The sequence below is a fragment of the Dipodomys spectabilis genome, unplaced genomic scaffold (assembly GCF_019054845.1).
Source record: "Dipodomys spectabilis isolate Male_0828 unplaced genomic scaffold, ASM1905484v1 ptg000197l, whole genome shotgun sequence".
In the NCBI taxonomy this organism is placed as follows: domain Eukaryota; kingdom Metazoa; phylum Chordata; class Mammalia; order Rodentia; family Heteromyidae; genus Dipodomys; species Dipodomys spectabilis.
The window spans coordinates 11,156,241-11,171,998 of NW_024870874.1; the positions used below are offsets into that span (position 1 = coordinate 11,156,241).

Consider the following 15,758-nt stretch of genomic DNA (forward strand, 5'->3'; position numbering starts at 1 on the left):
CTAGATACTCAGGAGAATGAGGTTCAAAGTCAGCCTGGGCAGAAAATTCCATATGACTCTTGTCCCCAATTATCCGGCAAAAAGCCAGGCTGGAAGCATGGTCCAAGTGATAAGGTGCCAGCCATATACAAAAAAATGCTCAATGAGCGTTCAAGGCAGAATTTAAGTCCCAGAACCAGGAAGAAAGAAGGGGAAGCTCTAGAATAAGACAAGGAAGTCCACATTCACCACTTGTGTCCAGTATAGGTTGGCAAGTCCTAAGAAGACCAACTAGGAAAATAAAGAAATATAAGGCATCTTCCATGAAAGAAATGAAGAAGTTAAATTGTCTGTGCTTACAGATGACATAGTACATATAGAAAACCCTACAGAGCCTATTAGAACACTGGTTAAACCAATAAATCAATCCAGTAAGTTATAGGATACAAAGATAACACAAAATAAGTAAAATTTCTCTCTATACATCAATAATGACTAAACTGCATAAAGTATTTTTTAAAATAGAGTTTACAGTAACAACAGTAAAAATATAAACTACATTGGGATAAAATGTGCGTAATTTATTTTTGCAACAAAACCTACTCAACATTGACAAAAGAGATCAAGGAAATGCAAAGGGGAAGATACCTCTTTTGTTTTAGAAGAATTAGTATTATTAAAATGTGTATATTCTTCAAAGAAATTTTCTATCTTGAATCTGTAGAGATTCCATAAATATGTAAGTATCGTTCTTTATTATAGTGGGAACTATTTTTAAAATCTTGTTTATTTTAACGCCTCAGAATATAAAGTACAGATGGGAGAGTAACAAAACACCACTGACGAGAAACAGAGCTATCACTGATGCTCAACTGTCACCTGACTCCTGAAACAACTAAAAGAAGTGTAATCTGGCCCTTGTAATACATGGGTTCCAGGGGCAACTTTCTATTAATATGATTGTTCTAACTCACTGATTTTCATTGTTTCCTTAAATGACACCATATTTCATTCTTCTTTTGATTCCTCAAGCATCTCCAAGAGAACCTAGTTTCTTTTTCAAGGTCTTGCTAACTTACATTCCCAAGACTGATTCTAAAAATCACTCACAGTGTAAAACTGGGTGAATCTTTTTGTACAATGTTACCTTCTTGTAGCTCCTGTTTGCTAGCTGGTGTCCAGACAGTGCTTGATCTGGGGACATTGTACTCTGTGCAGTCAGTTGACAGTAATAGCTGAAGTATGCTGCTGAAAGATTACGTATAGGAACTAAAGGCTTACCCTGCACCCTGGGCTCCTGTTAGGGGAAATCCTACTGCCTTCACTTGATCACCAACACCACTATGTGCCAGGGAATTACCCAAACAGGTGGCCTGGCCAGCTCTGATCCAGGATTAACTTTCATGCACAGACTTCCTTTTTGTATTACTGAACAAAGCTTATACACATTTCTAGAAAGACATTGAAAAATCTCTGATAGAAAGTGCAACAAAATCATAAATATTGAATATTCTTGACCAGTCTACTCTTAGTAACTCCATGAAGCATAGATTTGCTGAGAACTGGGGACAGCTGAGGACATCATTAAATTCCTTCTCAGCATCACTCCTTCCCACAGGGTACCTTAACTTCCGCTGGTGTGGTCCTACAAGGTACCTGCATCTGGTATAGAAAATCTCCCATTTTGTTCTCAACTGACAACCTGTTCGACACCTGTCCATTTCCACGCATGTAAGTGCTAGCTATGAGATCTTAAGAGACCACAGCTTTCAAATTTGTATGTCATATTCCGACTGCAGGGATCATGTTAACAGCTGGCAGCTTAGCAACTGCCAACATCTAATTTCAGTAAAGATTAAGGCTTTTAAAATCCTTAGCTGGAAATGTTCTTGGCAGAGGCCAAAGGTGCTGTTGGAGGTTTTGTGTTTTTTTTTTTTTATTCAAGATCTTAATTTAATCAACAAAAATGAACATATCTTCAAGACTCTGAAATATCTGAAAGGAATACATATTTATTATTAACTATCTTGATCAAATGGTATAAGAAAGATCCAGCAATCACTGTACAAGTTAAAGAATGGAAAAGTGATGTTTATAAAAATATGCTTCAGGTGATCTGCATATATTCATTACTTAGCAAGTATGTAGCTAGCTCTTAACCTAGGTACCAGGGCATGGTAAACAGACTAGAAGGAGGATAACAACATTATTTTAATGGGGTGGCATACACTCGAGGAAGAATAGGGAGAAACATATAAAGGCATCAATAAAAACATCATCTGAATCGGAATTCTGGATATTTGAAACCAAATATGGCCAGATGCTGATGACTCACACCTGTAATCCCAGCTATTCATGAATCTGAGATCTGAGGACTAAGGTTCAAAGCCAACCAACACATCAAAGTCTTGTAAGACTCTGAACTTATTTCCCTAAGAGGAGGCACAGAAATGGAGGGACAAAAGCTCAACAAATACAGCAATGCTACTCACTGGACACTATGTTGAAAATGAACTATCAACTTGGGGGTGGGAGCAGAGGGAAAAACTGGGAGAGAGCAAGGGAAGGATAGGGGACCATCATCCCAAAGGAAATGTACTCTTTGCCTGAATTTTGTAACTGTAACTCTTCTACTTTCAATAAAAAAATAAAAAAATATTTAATTAAATAAAAAGACTCATTTTGAAAAAACTAGCAAAAAACTACAAGTGTGTGTGTATGGGTGGGGGGTGGCGGCTCCATGAGTAGCTCCATGAGTAAACCAAGTACAAGCACTGCACATAATGTAGATCAGAAGTTTAGAGGTGAATAGATGCTTCTTAGTGATAGGAAGGCTTAGGGCCAGAGTATACAGGGTCTTCTCTAAGTGGTGTCTATTGGCTATTCTAAGGGCAACAGGAAATTGCTGGAAGGATTTTTGTGAAAATTGTTACAATGTGTTGTGCTTTGAATATATTCTGGCTATTGGTGTTAGGAGAGTGTTGGACTAGGTGTGGGGTGTGGAACGCTCGTATGATGCTGCTACTGCAGCGTTCTATGGGAAGACAGCGGTGGCTTCAACCAGCCTGTAATCAGAGAAGAAGAGAAGTAAATATCAATAATGCACTGCTGTGGCTATAAGATCAAAATATTTTCTGATGACATGGAGGTAAGGTAAAATAGAAATCAGAGATGGCACACCTACGTTTTCTTTGAGTATGTTCACATGTAAGTACATTACTGGTTTGTACAGAAGTTTGACAGGGACCCAAATTAAAGGAGAGATGCTAATTTGTTAGAAAATAAATATGTAGTCAGTATTAATTCTATGGCAGGCACATTATTTGTGCTGGGGATTGAATGAAGATGAATGGTATGAGTACATCCATGTACATGATGATATATACACACAGTCTTCAAATAATGTCTTTTAAAGCAATTTTCAAAACACATTAAGCTTACATAAATTTAATTCCAACTTTCTAATATAGGACAATTGGCATAGGCCTCTCTTTCTTATAACTATGAGATATATAAGAACAGTTATCATTTTTTCCAACAAGCATTTTTTTCTTAAAGAGAACACTGGCTATAAACAAGAGAGATTTTTGCATCAGGAACAGTGACTGATCAGTATACAACTGCCCTTACTAAAAATTCAGACCTACTCCTATTCCACATTATTTCCTTTTATAATGTTAGCTTTTGAGATATAAGTAAAGGCTCACTGTAGAGTATTTTTCAGGAGTTTTTTTTATTATCACTAGCAAATCATACAAGTTATGATAGCCATCATTATCATTTATTTTTTTCTGTGAGAAACCCAATTATCTACTGGTTGGCACACACCTGTAATCTCAGCACTAGAGGATGGAAGTTCTGGGGCATCCTGGGATACAAAGAGAGACTGTCTCAAAAAAAGATAAGGAAAGAAAAATAACAAAATCTGCTATTGCAAAGAAAAAGGCTATTCTAAAATTGAATCTAAAATAAAAATTAAATTTTCATATTGTTTTGCTCCAAAAGAAACTCTGTAAGCAAAACAAAAAAAATCAAATTTCTTTTCCACTAGGTAAAAAGAGACTTAATATACAATTATCTGGAAAAAACACATGACCAATGAAAAATTACAGAAGTATGGAATGGTTCCATTAGGAAGGATAGAAGAGTATCTGTGCACACTCATATAATGACACAAATTTTGGTCTTGGCGACTCAGATATTTTTGAGAGTAAAAAGGGAATAAGGCCCAGTACCGGGGTCGGAAGATTGGGGAGAGCCATTTCATTTTCTACTATAAAACTGTATGGCTTGATAATAGACTACACTAATCAAATTAAAACATATAGATACAAAGCCACTGTCATGTGATTTTCTTTTTTTAAGATTTTTATTTTATTTTATTGTAAAGGTGATGTACAGACGGGGGTACAGATATATTTCAACAAATGGTGCTGGCAGAATTGGCTATACACGTATAGAAAAGTTAGATTTGTTATATATCACCCTACACCAGAATCAATTCCAAATGGATCAAAGACTTCAAGGTAAGAGCAGACACCTTGAAAATATTACAGGAAGGGTTAGGGGAAACACTAGGGCTCCTTGGCACAGGTTGAAACTTCCTAAATAAAAATCCAGAATCACAAGAAATCAAAGAAAGGCTAGACAAACAGCTTCTGCGTGGCAAAACTCATAGCTAGCAAGATCAATAGAAAGCCCACAGATTGGGACATCTTCACTAGCCATACAACAGACAAGGGCCTTATATCAAAAATATATTTAGAGCTCCAGGAATTAAACCCCTCAAAAGCAAATCCTCAAAGAAAGAACCACCCCATTAGAGATTTCTTTGGAGAGGAAATAAAAATGGCCGATACCTGAAGAAATGCTCAATATCTCTGGCCATAAGAAAAATGCAAATCATATTATTTTCTTGATGTGACAGAAGTGTGTTTATTTACTTCCTACTATCCTACTGTTCAGAACAAACATCAGCTGATGTCCCAAACTAACCTTGATCCCTATAAACTGACTTCACATTCTGCATGCAGGAAATGGTATAGTGACACAGGAGTCTGCTCTGCCTCAATGGACCTGCACGAGTGCTGGAACTTTCAGAAACCAATAAGGCAGAGGCAGCCATTCCTTTATGTTCAAGGCAAATCCTGAGGGCATCTTGCTAACAGCGCTCATATGTCTGCAGCATGCACAGATCACTCAGTGGCAGTGGCATGGCTGACTGTTTACATCCTGTGCCAACTCAGCTGATATGTAATTAACATTTTGTCTTGAGAGCCTGCTGTTGTTTGTACCAACTTCAAGTCATGATTCTGACACACTGACAACAAGCAGGGAACACTTGATACAGGGCCAAAACAACATACTACTTCAGTTTCTAGGCATGTCATGCAGGAAGTGGCCATCTTGAGCAGAGGGCTCTTCATGCCATCACTCCCTGGCTATTTCTCTAATGTAGCAACATTGCTTTGCATGTTATGATCTGAATGATCCACAGCGATTATTCATCTGTGTGGCTTTCTTCATGGTAGTGTTCACATTAATCAGTCAAGAGGAAATAAGAGCTTTGCGTCTATAGTCAACAGAGCTGGATTGGCTTGACTCTAACCTATGGTAAATGAATCCTAGGAAAATTATATAATTCTTAGTTGTTCAAGGAGGATCACAATAACACTTATGGTTAAACAGTGTTAAATAAGTCCTGCTTTAAAAATGCTTTACATAAATGTGTGCCACAAAGTAATTGCTTAAAAAATACCAGGTTACAGGTAGAAATGATTATGTTACTGTTTAAGTGCTTCAGAATTTTTGCAGTCGTAGTATTTAATTTTCCTCTGAAACTAGGAAAATTGAAAGGGTAGGTTGGGTTGGGGGATGGGTTGGGTTGGAAGAGATAGGGAAAATGAAAGAGGGAGCATTGATCAAGCTGCATTGCACTCATAAGCTGATTTGTTGAATGGGAACTCCTTTGTACAACTGCTTAAGATAATAAAAATATAATAATAAAAAGATTTTTGGCTATATTGCAGAATATATAATACTTGACATATATATATATATATATATATATATATATATATAGTAATTTGAATAGGTGTTAGCAGAATACAGAAGAGATCATTACATTTGGTTAAACCATAAATAAAAATTTAAAGCTACCAAATACTTTTATTATAATGACTAGTTTCATACATCTTTTATACCAATGATACTAAGTCTCAACTACCTAAACTTAATATGAAAAAAATCTGGGTAAGTATAATTTTGTTAAGACTTCCAGTATGCTTTTAAAAAATGACTGTTCTAGTTTGATTTAACCCAAAATTTATGTTCATTAAAAATATGGTCTCTTAGAAAATATTAACTTATTTATTATTATAACTGTAAAGACCCTAAATGAGAATGCAAAACTAATCTTATTAGGAAACGCCACAAGTACCTAACTTGAACAAATGATTTACTTTCTCATATTTTGACTCTAATTCAAATAGACATTTGTGCCTCCAATTCCAATGTTTATATGAGTCTTGGGAAAGTCTTTTCACCTCAGAGGCTCCTCGAGTGTTCACTTCGAACAATGACTTTGCAGCTGGCCAAACTGGACTCTCAGTCAATTTTTATGACTATAAATTCCTGGCTGATGTCTGGGTCTCCAGTTATATCGCTCATATAATCCACACTCACAAGTGGTGATGAGATTCACATTATCACCAGAGCACCATTCTGCCGATGGCAGCAGCAGACACAGCGGGGCATACTGTCCTCCCTAGGAATAATGACTCCTTCACCTTTCAATAATGCAGCCTGCAGGTATGGACCTACAAGCTGTGTGTGGATAGAACAAGAGCTGTCTTTAAAAATACTAATAAAAACTACCCGATTCCTCCCAATAGGTCATTCTCATTGAATCTCCATATATATCCATCTTGATTTTGAAGTAAAAGCATTCAATTTGTCTTTCCATTACAGTTGGAATTGAAAAAGAAGATTCAATTGTGTTTGAAACTTCAACAAGTTGTCAGTGTTGGCATGTATATTTCCAAACCTTTGGGGTTTTGAATATGGGGTTCTCTGTGTGACTAGGAGTCTACATATGCACCTATATTGTGTGTAATACATATTGATATGACTTTAAAGATAATGTTATACATAGAATAAATCCAAATTTGTTATGCTCATGGTGGTATTTTTTCCCCTAAATTTCAATTATGGAGCATATGGGCTTACCACCTACTTTGATTTAAATTGGATTTTCCCTTTTAAAATGTCAAATTCATATTTTAGTTATCTGCAGATTTTCCGGTTTCACAGTTAATCTTCCCTAAAGACAGATCAATTTGTGATCTCAATGTACTCTAATTCCTTCTGTCATTTCTAAACTCTAGTGAGTGATAATCAAAGTATTCCTGTTGGTGCTGTAACTTTTGACTTTTGAGATCATGTGCTTGAAAGGAAGATAAGGAGCAAAGATGACCTTAAATCTTACCTGGTAAAAAGCACAAAATTCCCTATAACCTCTCAATACTGGTCTAAGAAACCTATCTTTCAGTTATCAGATTGTTATCAATACTGAAAACAATCCATATATTAGAATTTTTTCAGCCCACAGATATTTTGCAAGTTTTGCAGACTTAGGCTCTCTATTAAGATATTTAAAACATAGTGATAAATTCAAATGATCTTTTAAACATTTATGGTTACTGGATTAACCTAACACACACACACACACACACACACACACACACACACACACACACACACACACACACACACACACAACCTCCACTACTAAACTCTGTTTACTATGAATTAGCTAAGTCTGCTCCCAAACTAGTTTCACCCAGTAACATTCTCTACTAAATGCATGAAATTAACTAAAAATTAAGATTTTGCTTCTATAAAAAAATCAGTCAAATGGCTCACAAGGATCTGACAAAGACATTATCACTAGCGCAAATTTGTCAAACCAAGAAAGGACTAAAATAAACAAGATAGGAATTAAAATAACCAGAAAAATAACAATTAAATTGCTCTGTAAATGCATTTAAATTCTTGTGTCAAATTCTTGTGGGTATAGGATTTGGAAGGCAGATCACTGAGAACTTTGAACAGGGTAACTTGACTTAAAGCTTAAAACTTTATATCCATAAATGATCTCTCTCTCTCTTTCTGTGCATATACTTTTGATTGTTAGTGAAGAAAAAATAGACTGTCTCTCTGCCATGTTGACAAAATTATTTTTGACTGAAATTTTACACTTTTCATGAAGATGCCATGTTATTATGAGACATCAATAAAGTAATTTTATCCAAGAATTGATGGATGGCTACATCTCTGGAAGATAGCAAATGTTAGCATCCCTTTCCGGACATTTCACCATGTCATTTCTGACCAGCCCAGTTAAGCTTGCTTAATGTGTAGTAGGAATCAATGAGATTCTACAGACTGTGTTGTGTTAAGAATTCCAAGAGTGAGACTCTGTTTCTGTATTTCCACCTTGGCATAGAATGACTAATGCTTAGAGCATTATGTTTCAAACATATATATTTTAACTGAATGAGTATAATTTAGGATCAAAGCTTATGTGCAATTTTAACAAGTTCTCCAAACATATATTCCAATAAGCTTCTCAGGTGCAAAATTCAGTCCCTAACAAATAGCTGTCAAGTTAATTTAAAAACATATTTCTGTGAATAAGTAATATGGCATATCTGTCCAAATGAGGAATTAAATGGATAATATCTAGTTATGGAATATCAGGATGCTGCTGCTGTGTGCATGGAATTGTCTCAGGATCTACAATCCTTTCAGTGGGTCTTCGAGGTCAAAACTATTTTACCACAATATTCAGAAGGTTTTTTGCCTTTTTCACACTTATTCTCTCATGAGTGTTGAGTGGAGCTTTCCAGAGACTACATTTCATCTGATTTTGTAAAAGGGTGAACACAAAAGCCAACAGGAGAAAAAAACAGAGCTACATTCTATTGCACCACACCATGTAGAGAAAGATACAAAAGCCAAAAAACAATAATCGCTTCACTAATTGGTTTCCAGGAGTGAACAGGTATTTCAAATAACATGTTTATTTAGTATGTAAAGTTTAGTTTATTTGAAGTAAAATGTTTTATTTTTAAGATAAAGTATTTGAAATTATGTCATTTCCATTTCAACTATGGGAACTTGATCAATGTAACCCAGACAAATATATATTTGAGAATCATTGTCTTTGAGTGAAGAAAAAGAAGAAACAGGAAGAAAAAGAAGTGACTGACCTGGACAAGAACAAAGTAACGTTTTTTCCATCTTTTCCAAACCTTCTGCCCAAGGGCATAGAGATATCTGGTAAGAAAGACAAGCAAAAATAACACTTTACATAAAATAGATACTTTTGTGGTTCTATAGGGTCACATTTGCCGGGTAAAGAACAAATTGAGTTTATTTGGAACTGAGGTAACCTGCAGGTTCTGTGTGACAAAGTGACTGAGTGTTATTCTAAGTTCTTGAAAACAAATTGGTTTAGGTGGCTTATCCATTTGTCAGTCCTACCACAAATCAAGTGAAGTAGCAGTTAGAAAAGATAATCAAACAACCAGTTGGAATTATATTCGTATCCTCCCCTCTTGAGGAAGATCACAGCGGGCATGATACGGAATGCTTTAGTTCTTAGACGACAGAGCTGAGGAGAGTCTCCTGAGGAAGAGCCAGTCACAGAGTGAATAGCTAGGTGGCCACAAGACATGCCTGCACCAATGCCAGCTCCACTCCTGGCCCTGTCACCTGTCAGCACTGGATTTGCTCATTTCCAAGGGCCCTGCAGAACATCACCTTAGAATCTCTCTGACTTAGGGAAGCCTCTCATGCCATGGCTTTGATTTTTTTTTCTTTTGGGGGTGCTGGGATTTAAACTTAGGGCTGCATGCTTGCTGCACTCTTGCTACCTGAATCACAACCTCAACACTTTTTGCTTTCATTACTTTTCAAATAGTTCTTTTCCCCAGGACCGGCATGAACCACGATTCTTTTTTTTTTTTTTGGGTCCGGTCGTGGGGCCTGAACTCTGGGCCTGGGCGCTGTCCCTCAGCTCTTCAGCTCAAGGCTAGCGCTCTACCACTTGAGCCACAGCGCCACTTCCAGCTTTTTTCTTTTTTCTTATGTGGTGCTGAGGAATTGAACCCAGGGCCTCTGGCATGCAAGGCAAGCGCTCTACCACTGAGCCACCTTCCCAGCCCTGAACCACGATTCTTTTATTTATATTTTCTATACAGTGGGATGAGTGGCACATACTACCATACCCTGTCTTTTTATTAGTTGAGATTGGGTCCTCCTGTCTGAAATTATCTTGCTTAAGCCTCCCAAGTAGCTGGGGTTACAGATGTGAGCCATCATGCCAGCCATGATTCTTAATTCTGTATCAACAAGTATAATTTGAATTGAAGTGACTAATGTGGTCAATCATTTGAGAACACAATGGCTGTGGCTTTTTCTTTCTTTCTTTCTTTTGTCTTTTGTGGAGCTTGAACTCAGGGCCTGGATGCTGTTTCTGAGCTATTTTGCCTAAGGCTAGCGTACTACCCCTTAGAACCACAGCTTTATTTCTGGTTTTTGAGTGGCTACTTAGAGGCAAAATTCTCTCATGGGACTCTCCTGCCTATGCTGGCTTCAAACTGTAATCCTTAGATCTCAGCCTCCTGAGTAGATAGGATTACAGGCATGAGCCACCAGCACCTGACTCAGAATGTCTGTTAATGACTATATACATATACATACATATATATATATGTATATATATATATATAAAATACACTGAATTACCCAGCAAAGTAAAATGAAAAAGTAATCAAGATAAGCTCATTGAGGAAAGAGCTCTTGAAGTTACATCATGAAACCAGATACATATCTTCTTCAAAAGTGAAAATATAGGTCTGATTTTAAAATAAAATATCTTTTCAGCCAGGCTTTAAATACATTTTGGAAAATGGAGAAATTTTTCATTACATAATGTTATGTGAGGGGGAAAAAGAGGTAAAAATTCAATACAACTCCCATACTTAATAATCTGGAATTTATATAAAGGCCATATGGAAAAATATTTCCAAATGTTAGTAACAGTATATTTGAGTAATATAGTTGTGAGAGATTTAAAATTTGCCTTCCATATCCTTTATGATTCATAAATTCAGACCCAGAGAAACAAAAGTTGCGTGTTTTCCCTCACTTGTGGTAGATAGAATGGACCTGTAAATCTCGAAGTTATTACTGTTGGGACGGGCCACGTGCAAGTGGTTACAAATGAGTTCACTGAACACAATCTTTTAGAAAGACTAGGTCAAAGTCCAACAAAATCAACACCAGGAAACAGGTACATCCAAGAGGGGGTGCTGAGACCAAGAGGAGAGGGGTAGACAAATGAAAGGGGGCAGGGAAGAAGAATGCAGTCAAGAATTCATTGTATAGCAACTGTGAATTCCTCTCAGGATGCCTTCACTAACCCTATCTAAAGAGAAAACAAAAGCCCAAGGGCTGAGTTGTGGCTCAGTGGCAGGGCATTTGTCTAGCATGTGTGAAGCTTGTGGAAGCCATGTGACTTGCAGAGATGTCTACTGACTGCTCTCCTTCTCCCTGTTCACTGTTTCTTCTCTAGGTCTTCTTAGAAATCTTTATACACCTTTGCTCTAGCCTTTAATTTCTCATCTGTGCTTCTCATGATAGGTGTCCAGCTGCTCTCTTTCTGTCTTTCCTATATAATTTCCCTCTCCTGAAATGCACACACCACTCAAGCTCCTTTTACAGGGTTAACAGCACTGACCTCAGGAGCTAGCTACTGTGGACATGACACATGCCCTCTATCAAAAGTGCACTAGCAAGATGTGCACCCAATAGCTGCCCAGGAGCCACAAAAGGCATTAGAAATCACCTCTGTCTGTGACCACAGCCTGCTTCTCAGCTCTTTCAAAGGGTCTCCCTTTGCACATTGCCAGGCAGCTGGGTCATATGCAAGTGAAGGTGAAAAGTGATACCCAAAGCAGCAATACCACAGGCAAGTTTGTGTGCATCTTGCTGACAGTATATGAAGAGGACTAGACAGTAGTAACAGCATTCCCTATGATGGCTTAGCAGAGATAGAATGAAAACGTATGGTTTACCTGAAGACAGAAAACAGAGGGGTGAGCATTGCATACATGTTGCTTTCAGAAGTGGGTTGAAATGGTACAAGAATACAATGAACGAGTATTGGCAACTGGAACCAAGGTTAGTCTTTGAATGTTCGGCCTTGAAGCATGTGGGTCTACTACATTTTAAGAAATAATTCAAATACAGAAATTACAATTGGGACAAACATACTTAGAAACCAACTAGTCACAAGAATTTTTTTTTAAAACTGATTCTCCACTTAAGAAAAGAAGTCAGTCAATAAAAGATTACTTATAAAGATACATTATAAAAGCTATGCAAAACAATATAATATTCTGTCCTTGTAGATTTTTCCTATTTGTCAGGTAAAATTCTGATGCAATCATGGACATGAGTGGAAATACATCAGAATAGAGAACCCTGATGAATAAGAATAATATATTAAATTCCATTTCAACAATTTGGCTTTTTTTTTCACCATAACTAAGAGGTTCTATGACTAGGTACCAAGGGTTATTGTCTAGATGCATTTTCACTAGTATGAAAGCAGATTCTTGGAATAAGGGAAGTATTTAAAAATAAAAGATGAAGGGAAAAGGAGTTTAACAAGAGCTGGTGAATGGTTGTACCCCAGCTGACTGGGAGGTACAGGTGAGAGGATGTGGTCCAAGGATGGAGGCTATAAATAAAAAATGCATGACCCTATCTAAGGAGAAACCAAAGCCCAAGGGCTACTGTGTGGGTCAGCATTTGTCTAGCATGAGTGAAGCCCTGGGTTCAAACCCCAGTATTGCCAAAAAATGTTTAACAAAGCTTAAAACAAATATACTTAAACAATTTAAGACTTATGTGAATTGGTCATCATAAAAAGTTATGCTGAGAAATAATTGACATAGAAATATTCTTTTTCCCCCTTTTCAAACAAATTTTATTGTGAAAATACCATAAAGAGGGGTAACAATTACATGGGCAAGGTAATGAGTGCTTTTCTTATCAAGCATTGTTGCCTCCTCCTTTGCATAGAAATATTCTTAATAAAGAACACAATCACATGAACTCTTACTGTACATATGGAAAAATCTAGAAAAATGTTAAAATGTTAAGCCTAAAATGCTAAACCTGTAGTTAATATCTGAATGGTGAGATTAAAGATACATTTCCTATTCTTCTTTATGCCCTTCTATATTGTGCAACTTCTATACTGATGATGATGTCTTTTTGTTTTTTTTTCAGTAAGGTTTTATTGGAATAGTTTAAATAAAACATATCTCACCTGTATTAGGTGTGTAATACGATGGCTTGAAATAGCCATATAACCAATATCATAATCAGTTTATGGAACATTGCTCTCTCTCTACAATTCTCACATGTCTTTTAGGACTAATCTTTTTTTTTCTTTAACTATCCTCAGCTCTGGCAAGCACTAATTTGATGTCTAGCCTCATGATTCTTCACATTCTGCAATATACATAACTAGAATTATTTTGTATGTAGCCTTTTATATATGAATTATTGCCAAAATGGGGAACATCCAGTCCAGGGAAATCACTTGGTACATGACATGACATGCTTCTCATTGTCTACCCCAAACCATCTGCCTGTATTGACAACCTAGCATGGCTTGCTAATGATGGCATAAATATTCAAGTGGCCTAGGTCAGAATAGTGGTTCCGCAGCCCTGTATGCTTGAGATTCCTCCTTGTTGGAGGTCTCTGTCTCATATTCCTTTCTATCGCTAAGCAGTATATCCCATAACTCCACTTTATCTTTTCACCAGATGATGATCATTTGATTTCTTTCTCCATTTTTGTTTGTCAATAAAAAAGCTGCTGCAATCATTTGTATGTGAGTGTTTGTGTGGCACATGTTCTCATTTCTTAGTGCAAGTTAACAGAAGGAGAGTTACTGTATCATATTGAAAATAAAGATCTAAATGGATAAGAATTGACCAAATTATTTTCCAAAGTGGGTCTGGCACTTTCATTACAACTAACAATAAGTGAGAGTCCATCTTGTTCTTATAATTGGGGAAAAAATACAACTATTATATAGTCAGGGGATGTTATCGTTATCCTTTGTAAATATTTCTGGCAAACAATACTTAGAGACCAAAGACAAAATCCTTTGTTTTTAAACACAGGGAAGAATTATAAGGTTTAATGACATTTCCAGTTTTCAAAGCTCATATCAAATTTTAAAATTGAGCATAGACTAAATTCTTTGTAGACAGCTAGTCCTGCAATTTGGATGGGTTTCAGTATAGGGCTGGAGATAGGGGAAATGGAACTCATTTATCTGAACATTTGGTAATCACTAAATAATCCATCTACTAGAAAAATACCTTATATAAATCAAGATACGTTCTTTCCTAACCAATCCATGTCTAACTCTGCTACTGAAACATCTTTCTGTTATTTACTAATTTATTTCTTTTTCTTTTTCTGACTTTTTTTTTCCCCTAGTCGTGGGGCTTTAACTCTGGGCCTGGGCGCTATCCCTGAGCTCTTCAGCTCAAGGCGAGCACTCTACCTCTTGAGTCACAGTGCCACTTCCAGTTTTCTGGTGGTTAACTGGAGATGAGAGTCTCACAGTCTTTCCTGCCCAGGCTGGCTTTGAACCGTGATTCTCAGATCTCAGCCTCCTGAGTAGCTAGGATTACATGTGTGAGCCACCAGGGCCTGGCTATTCTTTATTTCTTAAAATGTTTTTTTTTGTTTTTTTTTTTGGGGTCTGGTCATGGGGCCTGAACTCTGGGCCTGGGCACTGTCCCTCAGCTCTTCAGCTCAAGGCTAGCGCTCTACCACTTGAGCCACAGCACCACTTCCGGCTTTTTTCTTTTTGCTTATGTGGTGCTGAGGAATCGAACCCAGGGCCTCAGGCATGCAAGGCAAGTGTTCTACCACTGAGCCACCTTCCCAGCCCTATTTCTTAAAATGTTTAATGCCAGTGAATAGATTATTTATTTTAAGGTTTTAAAGGCCCCAAAGATTTTATCAAATTTCTAAGAAATATGCAATAGTTGCATGTATTTTGATAGTGTTTTATTAGACACTATTCCTGGTACTTACATAACAAGTACTGACTATTCCTTAATTACTGAGAAATGAGTGACTGTACCCACATCAATACCAATTTTTAAAGAATTTACATTCAATCAGTTGACTTTATATCGTCATTAAACATAATTTGATCTTCCTCCAATGATTCCGCGAAGGCCTTACAGCACCTTGGGGTTAGTATTAAAAGCATCAATTATAAATGCATAATTATGTTAAAAATACATTTGATAGACTAAGTAGATTGTGACAATAGCATTAATTAAACAATCCTTGACTTGTGTTTATTTTGTCATGAATCTGTTTCATAAAAAAATCCCAGTATATTTTTAAGACTAAGTATCATATTTTTGTCATCTTATTAAAATATAAGGATTTAATTCTGTCAAATTATTATGGAAGAATATCATTCAAGAAAAGTGTCATCATGGAGTGACAGATCCTTGACTACTGTACTATATGATCTGCTCGTGGTTCCAATCTATAGCTTTTCCATTCTAGCATGTTTTACAACTTGTTGAGTGATTGTTAAGCTTCCCCTAGATTGAATGATTATCTCAAGGAAGTTTTTTTATGGACATGTTCATCAG

At 36.7% G+C, this 15,758-nt stretch overlaps 1 protein-coding gene across 3 annotated transcripts in view; it reads right to left on the bottom strand.

Annotated features, from left to right (window-relative positions):
- The window catches only part of Cadps2 (calcium dependent secretion activator 2), a 454,722-nt gene that overhangs the window by 157,873 nt on the left and 281,091 nt on the right, over positions 1-15,758 (bottom strand). For all 3 annotated transcript variants that reach the window (XM_042695976.1, XM_042695975.1, XM_042695977.1), the window contains exon 9: positions 9,252-9,318. In XM_042695976.1, coding sequence (XP_042551910.1) covers positions 9,252-9,318 — 67 coding nt within the window. The remainder of the gene's footprint in view (positions 1-9,251; positions 9,319-15,758) is intronic.